This window comes from Solea solea, chromosome 21 (genome assembly GCF_958295425.1).
Source record: "Solea solea chromosome 21, fSolSol10.1, whole genome shotgun sequence".
Classification (NCBI taxonomy): Eukaryota; Metazoa; Chordata; class Actinopteri; order Pleuronectiformes; family Soleidae; genus Solea; species Solea solea.
In genome coordinates this window covers 17,731,047-17,743,678 of record NC_081154.1, presented here as the reverse complement: position 1 = coordinate 17,743,678, position 12,632 = coordinate 17,731,047, and the positions used below count along the sequence as shown (strand labels likewise).

At 43.7% G+C, this 12,632-nt stretch overlaps 2 protein-coding genes across 2 annotated transcripts; one reads left to right on the top strand and one right to left on the bottom strand.

Annotated features, from left to right (window-relative positions):
• Window positions 1–110: 110 nt before the first annotated feature.
• On the bottom strand, window positions 111–1,263 carry LOC131448273 (myeloid-associated differentiation marker-like protein 2). Its single transcript, XM_058620575.1, has one exon. It carries the CDS (start codon window positions 1,101–1,103, stop codon window positions 207–209), a length of 897 nt encoding a protein of 298 aa, XP_058476558.1. The 5' UTR covers window positions 1,104–1,263; the 3' UTR covers window positions 111–206.
• Window positions 1,264–9,485: 8,222 nt separating this feature from the next.
• LOC131448079 (tripartite motif-containing protein 16-like) lies at window positions 9,486–11,740 on the top strand. The gene has a single exon (XM_058620174.1). It carries the CDS (start codon window positions 9,514–9,516, stop codon window positions 11,182–11,184), a length of 1,671 nt encoding a protein of 556 aa, XP_058476157.1. The 5' UTR covers window positions 9,486–9,513; the 3' UTR covers window positions 11,185–11,740.
• The last annotated feature ends 892 nt before the right edge of the window (window positions 11,741–12,632 follow it).

The window sequence follows — 12,632 nt, the reverse complement described above, 5'->3', positions numbered from 1 at the left end:
ATTTGAAGGATTTTGAATGTGATGTTTTGAAAACAACAGATTATACATTTATACATTTTATTTGTAATTAACAACATGATATTGTCACCCTGTGATGCCACTTTACGTCAATGTAGTGTACATAAGCCTTCATCTGTGTCCATACAGGTTTAATGTCATTTTCAATTATTTCACAGAATATTCATCGAAGGAAACCATCACGACATTCATGTGCGTCGAAAGCCGCAGATGCCGAGCAGCGTAAAAATGAGGTCCAGTGAGAAGAGAATAAGATTCACATAGGTCATGAATGCAACCATGAACTGAATGGCCCAGACACAGTAGCTGGGTGGACAGTCGCTGGGACGTGGATTGTTCCTGAACATGAAAATGGGCCACATTATAGCAGTGAAGATGTACAACACCACAGAGATCACCAGAAATATAAACACAAACCTGTCCAAGTTAAAAGGCAAAAGTTTCTTCACTTTCTTGAGGATGTTGGTGGCTATGATTACAGGGAGAATGGGGAAGGGAATGACATATGCCACGACGCACAGGATCAGAGCTATACTGTCTCTGTAACCAGTCAGTGATATGAAGATGATGCAGCTCACAAAGGCCTCCATACATTTAAAGAATCCAGGCAGAGCAGCCAGGTATGTCCCCGTCTTCTTATCCAGACATTTGTCCTTCACTACTTCAAGGACATAGACTAAACCGCACAAGCAAGCGAATACAGTCACTACCCACCCGTACACACATGTGGCACAGGCATAGAAGTTGGCGTAGATGACGGCAACAGAAACGGTCATGAGTGCGGAGGACATGGCCATCCCTGTGGCGAAGTCAGGCCAGTCCATACAAAACAGGTCGAGGACGATGTCGAGCTTCATCATTTCAATGATGGTGATGACGAGGGTCATGATGAAGCAGAACGCCCAGGTGAACATTGCATAGTTCCAGTAGGTATGGCTGCTCCCTCCTCTGAAAGCAGCCAGGACAAATGTGACCAGACACAAGAGGATCTCAGCCATGTGCAGGGCACCTCGTCCAGACAGCAGGGTCGAAGGAGTGAACACCGCCTTGGACATGTTGTCCTTGATGCCGTCAATTACCCCCATGTTTTTGAAGGAGCTGAGGAGCTTTAGTGTAATGACAGTCCTTCCAGGATGATGCAGGACCGACGTGTGTTTGATGTGTGTTTGCAGTGGATTAACGGCCTTCCCTCTCTCCTTTCCCCATTTGCCTACTGGTTTGCATAACAGCCATGAAACACTAATGATAAATATCAGCTGAAGATTATATGAAATAACAGATTTTATTTTGTGTGTGTGTGTGTGTGCTTGAATAGATATATTCATTTCATAATGAAACACGGGAAAAAGCACCACACAAAATAGTGTACAGTATCTCAACAGTGATGATTTCTCTCCTCACTGTTGCTTTCTGACGTCCTTTGATCCCATTTTTAAATTCAGTCATTTCAGTAATGTAACATAGATTGATTGCTACCATAAAGACAATTGTTAGAGGTGAAGAAGGACGCCTTTAGCTCGTCCTAAAGCTTTATTAAATATAAGAGTTGCATGTGGGGCAATTTGTGTAATTAGCACATTACATTACATGTCATTTAGCAGACGCTTTTATCCAAAGCGACTTACAATAAGTGCATTTAAACATTTGGGTACAAATAAGAGCTAGAAGTAAGTAAGAGCTTCAAGTAAATCAAACTATGAAGTGCTAGTCATAAGTGCGATATATATATATATATATATATATATATTTTTTTTTTTTTTTTTTTTTTTTGTCGTTGTCATTATCGTCTTAGTCGAGGTAGAGTCGGAAGAAATGTGTTTTTAGTCGGCGGCGGAAGATGTGGAGGCTTTCCGCTGTCCGGATGTCGATGGGGAGCTCGTTCCACCATTTGCTCCAGAGTTTTGGAGAGAAAAGGAAGAAGAGAGACAGGTCTGTAGTTATTTACTTCAGACGGGTCAAGGGTGGGTTTTTTAAGGAGGGGGGTCACTCTGGCCTCTTTAAGAGAGTCCGGAAAGCAACCAGATGATAGAGATGTGTTAATGAGGTGGGTGAGGAAAGGAAGAAGATCAGAAGCAATTGACTGAAGAAGGTAAGAGGGGATAGGGTCAAGGGGGCAGGAGGTGGGGCGGGCAGAGGTTATTAGGGAAAGAACTTGATCCTGAGATAGAGGGGTGAAAGAGGATAGAGAAGGAGCTGAATGTGTGGTTGGAAGAGTGGTGAGATCAGGAGGTGGGGTTGAGAAAGAAGAGCGAATGTCATCTACTTTTTTGTGAAGTAGTTGACAAAGTGAATTGGTAGAAGGGAGGAGGGAGGAGGGGGGTCAAGGAGGTTAGAGAAGATCGAGAAAAGTTTTTTGGGGTTAGAGAAAGAGGATTGAATATTAGTCTGATAGAAAGATTGTTTGGCTGCAGAGATAGAGGCAGTGAAGGTGGAGAGAAGAGAGTGATAGGAAAGCAGGTCGTCGGGGTGTTTTGATTTCCTCCATTTCCTTTCTGCTGCCCGTATCGTGGCTCTCTCAGTACGCACTGAGTCCGACAACCACGGGGCTGGGGAGGACTTACGAACCCGCCGTGAAGTAAGAGGACAGAGAGAGTCAAGAGAGGAGGACAGAGTACAGAGGAATGTGTCTGTGGCAGAGTTGGGATGCATGAGGGAGAAGGAGTCAGCTGAAGGAAGTGCTGATAGAACAGTTGAGGAGAGAGAGGAGGGAGAGAGAGAGCGAATGTTGCGACGGACAAGTGCAGTATCTGATGAGATGAGATCATCAGATTGGGAGAGTGGGAGAGAGTAGGAAATGAAGAAATGATCAGAGACATGAAGTGGAGTTACCGTGAGGTCGGAGGTGGAGCAGTTTCTGGTGAAGATGAGGTCAAGGTGGTTGCCAGCTTTGTGAGTTGGTGGAGAAGGAGCAAGTGAGAGAGAAAGAGACGAAAGTAGAAGAAGTAGATCAGATGACTTCTCTGACTGGATGTTGAAGTCACCAAGAAGAACAAGTGGTGGGCCATTTTCTGGGATGTTTGAGAGGAGGACATCTAGTTCCTCCAAGAAGTGTCCCAATGGGCCTGGTGGACGGTAGATGACAACAATGATTAGTTTGACTGGGCGAGTTACAGTTACAGCATGAAATTCAAACGACTGTGAAGAGAAGTATGGCAGTGGGTAAAGAGTGAAAGTCCAGTTGGGGTTGATGAGCAGACCTGTCCCGCCACCTCTTCCAGTGGATCTGGGTGTGTGGGAGAAGGAATGGGCAGAGGAGAGAGCTGCAGGGGTGGCTGTGTTGGAGGGTGTTATCCAAGTCTCAGTGAGAGCAAGGAAGTCCAGGCATTGCTCAGTAGCAAAGCCGGAGATGAAGTCTTGCGGGTAGCTGACTGGCAGTTCCACAGGCCCCCTGCGACAAGGTGTTGGATGTGTGTGGAGCGGGTGGGGTAGATAAGTGAGGACAGGTTACGGTGATGCTGTGCGTGATTGTGAGGTTTGTAGTATCTATGAGAGGAGACATGAAAAGGAATGGAAAAAAGGCACATATGTAAAAAAGTAGAAAACACTTGCAGACAGGTACTCAGCCTCCGGTTTAGACTCCTTTGTCTTTGTCCTCCTGAGTCTTCGTCTGAGGAGTCTGCCGCTGAAGCTGCCGCTTCAAAGTCAGTGCTGCTTTTTAAAAGACACCTGATTAGGTGCTGAATAGTTGCAGCTGAGTGGCCACTCCCTGATTAGGGGCTGATTGGTTACAGCTGTGTTGGCCACTCCCCTTTGCCAGTGAAACTTCTCACCTGGTGATGGTGATGGCTCAATAGAAACTAGGTCAAAGCAGCAACAATAACAACTTTCTCTTTGACCTAGGAGACAAAATATCTTTACAAAACTTTCACCTTAATTCAATAGACAAGTCAAAAGTCACAAAAGTCAAGCAACCCAGCTACATACAATAGTAATTAATGAAATAGCAACCAAATAAGAAAGACCTACAGAAGTGATACTTAGCTTAATTCCAGTAGTCCTATGAGATACCCAGATAGTCCAAATGCACACTACGTTAAGCACAATTAGCTCATTATCAGGTAAAATGTAGATGGAATCATAGGCTATGAAATTATTTAAATCGTTGGAGAGAGGAAAGGCATGTGTTTCTTTTATTAATAATAATAATAATAATAATAATAATAATAATAATAATGACTCAAGCAATCCACATTTTCTTTATATTTTCTTTATTTTTTATCTATTTTTTTCAGTCACACGCACAGAAACAAACATGTAATGGACCTTGGGTCCGACAATAAAACTGAAACAAACAAATAAACAAGCAATGCAACAGAGTTCACTCAACACTGGGAGCGATGTTGCTGCAGCGTTCTACAGTAAGCACAGCAGAAAGGTACGGTGAAGATATAATTCTTTTGTGGTGTTTCTAGTGTGTTGTGTAGACGAGCATTTTTAAAATGCATTACAAATATACTCAATACTGAATATAGCATTGTAAAAATAACGTTTAAAAAAAATGTATATTAAATATCACAGTAAACACGACATTTCTTCCTCTCAGCAGCTGTCACTGTGTTACTCCCATCATGCCTTTCGCTGTTCATGGACGTGCTGAGCAAGTAGAGAACGCTGTTGTCTTTATTTTTAATTCTCCAGTTCTTACTGTTAAATGTTTGTTTTATGTTAAGCACGTTGAGTTGCCTTTGTGTATGAAATCTGTATAAAAATAAAGCTGCCTTGCCTAGGTGCCTTGGCGTGCAACGTTTTCTGGGAAAGAAACACAAATGCATCCTTCAAAAACGGGCAAATGTAAGCTTGAAGAGTGTTTATTATGAAGATACTTACCTGAGGATACTGAACCTGGATTATGATTTCGCCGTTGAAGTGACATTGTTTCAGTTTGGACTTCCATATCCTCTAAAACCTACGTTAAGTTTTGACTGTCCAAGATTAACCCTATCCTTAATTACACTTTTGAATCTGAAATGCCTTTTGTGTTGATTATTTTTTAACCTTGTGTCCTTGTACGGCTTGAACTGTCTCGCTGAGAGCCGTATAGCCTCTCGTTATATCACAGTATGTACTTTAAATATTAAAAAGAAGTAAGTAAGAGCTTCAAGTAAACCAAACTATGAAGTGCTAGTCGTAAGTGCGATGTATATTTTTTTTTTTATTTTTTTATTTATTTATTTATTTATTTATTTATTTATTTATTTTTTTTTATTTTTTTCGTCGTCGTCATCGTCTTAGTCGAGGTAGAGTCGGAAGAAATGTGTTTTTAGTCGGCGGCGGAAGATGTGGAGGCTTTCCGCTGTCCGGATGTTGATGGGGAGCTCGTTCCACCATTTGGGAGCGAGGACAGTGAACAGTCTCGAGTTCTGTAAATGCCTCTGCGATCCTCCATGTAGGCTGGACCGGATCCGTTTGTAGCATGGAACGCAAGCACTAGAGTCTTGAAGCGGATGCGAGCAGCTACAGGAAGCCAGTGAAGGGAGCGAAGGAGAGGTGTAGTGTGGGAGAATTTTGGTAAGTTGAAGACCAGTCGAGCTGCTGCATTCTGGATGAGTTGCAGGGGTCGTATGGCACACGCAGGGAGACCAGCCAGGAGGGAGTTGCAGTAATCCAAGCGTGAGATGACAAGAGCCTGGACCAGAACCTGTGCCGCCTTCTGGGTTAGAAGAGGCCGTATCCTTCTGATGTTGTACAACATGTATCTGCAAGATCGAGCTGTTGCAGCAATGTTGGCAGTGAGGGAGAGATGGTCATCAAGTGTCACACCCAGGTTCCTTGCGGTATGAGACGGAGTTACCACAGAGTTGTCGAGGGTGGTGGTTAGGTCTGTGGTGGGAGAGCCCTTTCCTGGGAGAAAAAGAAACTCAGTCTTGTTGAGATTGAGTTTCAGGTGATGGTCAGACATCCACTGAGAGATGTCGGTCAGACAAGCGGAGATCCGTTCTGCCACATGTGTGTCGGAGCTGGGAAAAGAGAGAATGAGTTGGGTGTCGTCGGCGTAGCTGTGATAGGAAAAACCATGAGAGAGAATAACAGAACCAAGAGAGTTGGTGTATAGAGAGAAGAGGAGAGGGCCCAAGACAGAACCCTGAGGGACCCCAGTAGCTAGAGGACAGGGTTCCGACACAGATCCTCTCCAGGTTACTCTGTATGTTCGGTTTTGAAGATAGGACGAGAGTAGGGTAAGTGCAGATCCTGAGACACCTAGTTCTTGAAGGGAGGAAATGAGGATCTGGTGGTTAACGCTGCAGAAAGGTCCAAGAGGATGAGCACAGCCCTGGCAGTGTGGAGTTGCTCAGTGACAGCAAGAAGTGCAGTTTCGGTCGAGTGACCTGCTTTAAAACCAGACTTAAGAGGATCAAGGAGGTTGTTCCGGTGAAGGTAGGAGGAGAGTTGATTAAAGATAGCACGCTCCAGAGTTTTGGAGAGAAAAGGAAGAAGAGAGACAGGTCTGTAGTTATTTACTTCAGACGGGTCAAGGGTGGGTTTTTTAAGGAGGGGGGTCACTCTGGCCTCTTTAAGAGAGTCCGGAAAGCAACCAGATGATAGAGATGTGTTAATGAGGTGGGTGAGGAAAGGAAGAAGATCAGAAGCAATTGACTGAAGAAGGTAAGAGGGGATAGGGTCAAGGGGGCAGGAGGTGGGGCGGGCAGAGGTTATTAGGGAAAGAACTTGATCCTGAGATAGAGGGGTGAAAGAGGATAGAGAAGGAGCTGAATGTGTGGTTGGAAGAGTGGTGAGATCAGGAGGTGGGGTTGAGAAAGAAGAGCGAATGTCATCTACTTTTTTTGTGAAGTAGTTGACAAAGTGAATTGGTAGAAGGGAGGAGGGAGGAGGGGGGGTGGGTTGGGTCAAGGAGGTTAGAGAAGATCGAGAAAAGTTTTTTGGGGTTAGAGAAAGAGGATTGAATTTTAGTCTGATAGAAAGATTGTTTGGCTGCAGAGATAGAGGCAGTGAAGGTGGAGAGAAGAGAGTGATAGGAAAGCAGGTCGTCGGGGTGTTTTGATTTCCTCCATTTCCTTTCTGCTGCCCGTATCGTGGCTCTCTCAGCACGCACTGCGTCCGACAACCACGGGGCTGGGGAGGACTTACGAACCCGCCGTGAAGTAAGAGGACAGAGAGAGTCAAGAGAGGAGGACAGAGTACAGAGGAATGTGTCTGTGGCAGAGTTGGGATGCATGAGGGAGAAGGAGTCAGCTGAAGGAAGTGCTGATAGAACAGTTGAGGAGAGAGAGGAGGGAGAGAGAGAGCGAATGTTGCGACGGACAAGTGCAGTATCTGATGAGATGAGATCATCAGATTGGGAGAGTGGGAGAGAGTAGGAAATGAAGAAATGATCAGAGACATGAAGTGGAGTTACCGTGAGGTCGGAGGTGGAGCAGTTTCTGGTGAAGATGAGGTCAAGGTGGTTGCCAGCTTTGTGAGTTGGTGGAGAAGGAGCAAGTGAGAGAGAAAGAGACGAAAGTAGAAGAAGTAGATCAGATGACTTCTCTGACTGGATGTTGAAGTCACCAAGAAGAACAAGTGGTGGGCCATTTTCTGGGATGTTTGAGAGGAGGACATCTAGTTCCTCCAAGAAGTGTCCCAATGGGCCTGGTGGACGGTAGATGACAACAATGATTAGTTTGACTGGGCGAGTTACAGTTACAGCATGAAATTCAAACGACTGTGAAGAGAAGTATGGCAGTGGGTAAAGAGTGAAAGTCCAGTTGGGGTTGATGAGCAGACCTGTCCCGCCACCTCTTCCAGTGGATCTGGGTGTGTGGGAGAAGGAATGGGCAGAGGAGAGAGCTGCAGGGGTGGCTGTGTTGGAGGGTGTTATCCAAGTCTCAGTGAGAGCAAGGAAGTCCAGGCATTGCTCAGTAGCAAAGCCGGAGATGAAGTCTTGCGGGTAGCTGACTGGCAGTTCCACAGGCCCCCTGCGACAAGGTGTTGGATGTGTGTGGAGCGGGTGGGGTAGATAAGTGAGGACAGGTTACGGTGATGCTGTGCGTGATTGTGAGGTTTGTAGTATCTATGAGAGGAGACATGAACAGGAATGGAAAAAAGGCACATATGTAAAAAAGTAGAAAACACTTGCAGACAGGTACTCAGCCTCCGGTTTAGACTCCTTTGTCTTTGTCCTCCTGAGTCTTCGTCTGAGGAGTCTGCCGCTGAAGCTGCCGCTTCAAAGTCAGTGCTGCTTTTTAAAAGACACCTGATTAGGTGCTGAATAGTTGCAGCTGAGTGGCCACTCCCTGATTAGGGGCTGATTGGTTACAGCTGTGTTGGCCACTCCCCTTTGCCAGTGAAACTTCTCACCTGGTGATGGTGATGGCTCAATAGAAACTAGGTCAAAGCAGCAACAATAACAACTTTCTCTTTGGCCTAGGAGACAAAATATCTTTACAAAACTTTCACCTTAATTCAATAGACAAGTCAAAAGTCACAAAAGTCAAGCAACCCAGCTACATACAATAGTAATTAATGAAATAGCAACCAAATAAGAAAGACCTACAGAAGTGATACTTAGCTTAATTCCAGTAGTCCTATGAGATACCCAGACAGTCCAAATGCACACTGACAAATGCTGGTTTGGGTCTGGTTTAAATCTTACTCAGCTGTGTTGGCCACTCCCCTTTGCCAGTGAAACTTCTCACCTGGTGATGGTGATGGCTCAATAGAAACTAGGTCAAAGCAGCAACAATAACAACTTTCTCTTTGACCTAGGAGACAAAATATCTTTACAAAACTTTCACCTTAATTCAATAGACAAGTCAAAAGTCACAAAAGTCAAGCAACCCAGCTACATACAATAGTAATTAATGAAATAGCAACCAAATAAGAAAGACCTACAGAAGTGATACTTAGCTTAATTCCAGTAGTCCTATGAGATACCCAGACAGTCCAAATGCACACTGACAAATGCTGGTTTGGGTCTGGTTTAAATCTTACTCAGCTGTGTTGGCCACTCCCCTTTGCCAGTGAAACTTCTCACCTGGTGATGGTGATGGCTCAATAGAAACTAGGTGAAAGCAGCAACAATAACAACTTTCACTTTGACCTAGGAGACAAAATATCTTTACAAAACTTTCACCTTAATTCAATAGACAAGTCAAAAGTCACAAAAGTCAAGCAACCCAGCTACATACAATAGTAATTAATGAAATAGCAACCAAATAAGAAAGACCTACAGAAGTGATACTTAGCTTAATTCCAGTAGTCCTATGAGATACCCAGACAGTCCAAATGCACACTCAGTCCTGCAACTCAGAAAACTTCTCAGGACAGATTGTTATCAGAAAATGTTCTGGAACTGCAGCTGTGTGTTAATCAAGGCCTGGTTTCACTGCTCATTTGTCATAATCTCACACTGAGGGTTAAACACAGAGTGTTAGGGAGGAACAAACAGCAGACCACAGGCTCCGCCCACCGCACTAACACAGGTTGTTGAGATCAGCTCAACGCAGTTCTGTTTCTGGGGAAGTGAAACTCAGACAGTTGTCGTTACCGAGAAGTGAAATGGCGCAGCAAACAAATCCGCTGGAGCGAGAGCAATTGTGCTGTTCGATCTGTTTGGATCTTCTGAAGGATCCAGGGAGTCTTCACTGTGGACACAGCTACTGTATGAACTGCATCAAAAACCACTGGGACTCAGAGGATGAGAAGAGGATCTACAGCTGCCCTCAGTGTAGAAAGACCTTCACACCGAGGCCTGAACTGATGAAAAACACCATATTAGCAGATTTAGTGGAGGAACTGAAGAAGACTGGACTCCACGCTGCTCCTGCTGATCACTGCTATGCTGGAGCTGAAGATGTGGCCTGTGATTTCTGCACTGGCAGGAAACATAAAGCTCTCAAGTCCTGTTTGGTTTGTTTGGTCTCTTACTGTGAGGAACATCTCCAGCCTCATTATCAATCACCTGCATTTAAGAAACACAAGCTGGTGGAGCCCTCCAAGAACCTCCAGGAGAACATCTGCCCTCGTCACGATGAGGTGATGAAGATGTTCTGTCGCACTGATCAGCAGTGTATCTGTTATCTCTGCTCTGTGGACGAACATAAAGAACATGACACGGTCACAGCTGCAGCAGAAAGCACACAGAAGCAGAGAGAGCTGGATCTGAGTCGAGAAGAAGTCCAGCAGAGACTCCAGGACATAGACAAAGACATGAAGGTGCTTCAACAGGAGGAGGAGGCTCTCACTCTCTCTGCTGATAAAGCCGTGAAGGACACTAACAAGACCTTCACTGAGATGATGCTTCTCCTGCAGAAAAGAAACTCTGACGTGGAGCAGCAGATCAGATCCAAGCTGGAAACTGAAGTGAGTCGTGTCAAAGATCTTCAGGAGAAGCTTCAGCAGGAGATCCCTGAGCTGAAGAAGAGAGAAGCTGAACTGAAGCAGCTCTCACTCACACACGACCACAACCAGTTTCTCCTCAACTACTGCTCACTGTCAGCACTCAGTCCATCGACACACTCGTCCACCATCAACGTCCGTCCTCTGGGACACTTTGAGGACGTGACAGGGGCTGTGGCAAAGGTCAGAGGTCAACTGCAGGACTTCCTGACTGAGACGTGGACAAACATCTCACTGGCTGTGGCTAAAGTAGATGTTTTACTGACAGATCCAGAGCCAAAGACCAGAGCTGAATTCCTCAGATATTCACAGGAAATCACACTTGATCCAGACACAGCTCACACACAGCTGTTATTATCTGAGGGAAACAGAAAAGTGTCATTCATGAAAAATCCGTTTCATTTTCCTCCCACAGACAGATTCACTGGTAATTATGCTCAGGTCCTGAGTAAAGAGAGTCTGATTGCACGTTGTTACTGGGAGGTGGAGTGGACAGGAAAAGACGTTGGTGTAGCAGTGACGTACAAGAACATCAGCAGATCAGGAGATAAATGTACATTTGGATACAATGACAAATCTTGGAGTTTATATTATAGGAGAAACAATTGTGAGGTGGTTCACAACAGTATCCGGACTTACGTCTCAGATGATTTCTCCTCCAGAGTAGGAGTTTACCTGGACCACAGAGCAGGTCTTCTGTCCTTCTACAGCATCTCTGACACCATGACTCTCCTCCACAGAGTCCAGACCACGTTCACTCAGCCTCTCTATGCTGGAGTCCAGTTTTATCCTCGTTTTGGATTAACAGCTGAGTTCTGTAAACTCAAATAGACTTGAGTTATCGAAGGAGCAGTTGGTTTAAGGTTAGTGACGACTAAATGTACTGGAATCATGAGTAAAACGAGGTTTTTCTTAACTTGTAAATCTCTACATATTATAAAGTGTAGGCTTATATTGACATGTCTCAGTTTTTGTGTAGAAGTCTTACAAAGCATGTACATACTGCAAAAAAAGGAAGAGCAATGAGGATAATAAATAAGGCTGGATATTGTGATTTGTGGATGTAATCAAATTCCGAGCATCACAGATTGGGTTTGAAGCTTCCTAATAACCTTCAAGAGATGTTCCAGGACAGAGAGGGAAGGTAAAACTTGAGAGTGAGGGAAAATGTAAAATATCCTTGTGTACCAATCACTCTTTTTGAAATAATGTGTATTTCAGTCTGTTTCAGTTTATTTGCAAACATAGGTCCTTGTTTTTAGTACAGAAATGGTGAGGGTCAAGCACATTGTTGAGTGTTTGTAAGTTGTTTTTGAGCTCATTTTAGGAGATGCCGATTGCATGGGTATAAGTCTATATGTACTGTATGTATATATTCTTTATGGAATTCAAATGTTGATGCTTTCTGTCTTTGCTTTTTTCAGTTTTATTGTACTTTTTTTCATGACAAAAATAAAGAAAGAAAAGAAATAACTAAAAAGCCAAGTCTTTTAAGTCTTTTAATCATTTTTGGGTCAAAATATCAATTTGGTGATATATCGTCATACTTCCTCATGCAGTACGAGTGTAAATATCAATATTTTAATTAATAAATGAAGGCACTAAGTTTCACTCACCGGGCGCCACTACTTCATGTCTCCTCAAGGTGGCGCTGCTCAGATGAATGAGGGGGAAAGTGACCTGGCTGAAGAAGAGGGAGTTTACAGATGATCCATCCATGTTCATGACCTTACATAGACTTTATGACCTTTGACCTTTATTCTCTACCTTTGTTTTAGTCTACAAGAAAATGTGCATCATACTGCTGAGGTTGGATACAGTTAGTGTGAAAGGTAAAAGTCAAATAGCCAACGGACTAAAGGCACACATGAACATAACAACAATAATAATGAATAACCCTCAAGAGACACATCACATTGTTTGTGTGCCAGGAGCAGCGTTGGAAATGTTACTTTTAAAAAGTAATTAGTTACAGTTCTCCCAAGAAGTAACTGAATTAGTTACTGAGTTACAAATTATAAATGTAACTTGTTACTAGGGAAAGTAACTATTGATTTACTTTCAAGTACATTTTAAATACTCAAAGAATTTGGACCCCATCTCCACCCCTTTTTAACAGAACTTAAAATTCATGTGCATTCATGTGTAATTAGCACAATTAGCTCATTATCAGGTAAAATGTAGATGAAATCATAGGCTATGAAATTTGCAATTACTAGATCTCAACTAGATATTTAAATCGTTGGAGAGAGGAAAGGCATGTGTTTCTTTTAATAATA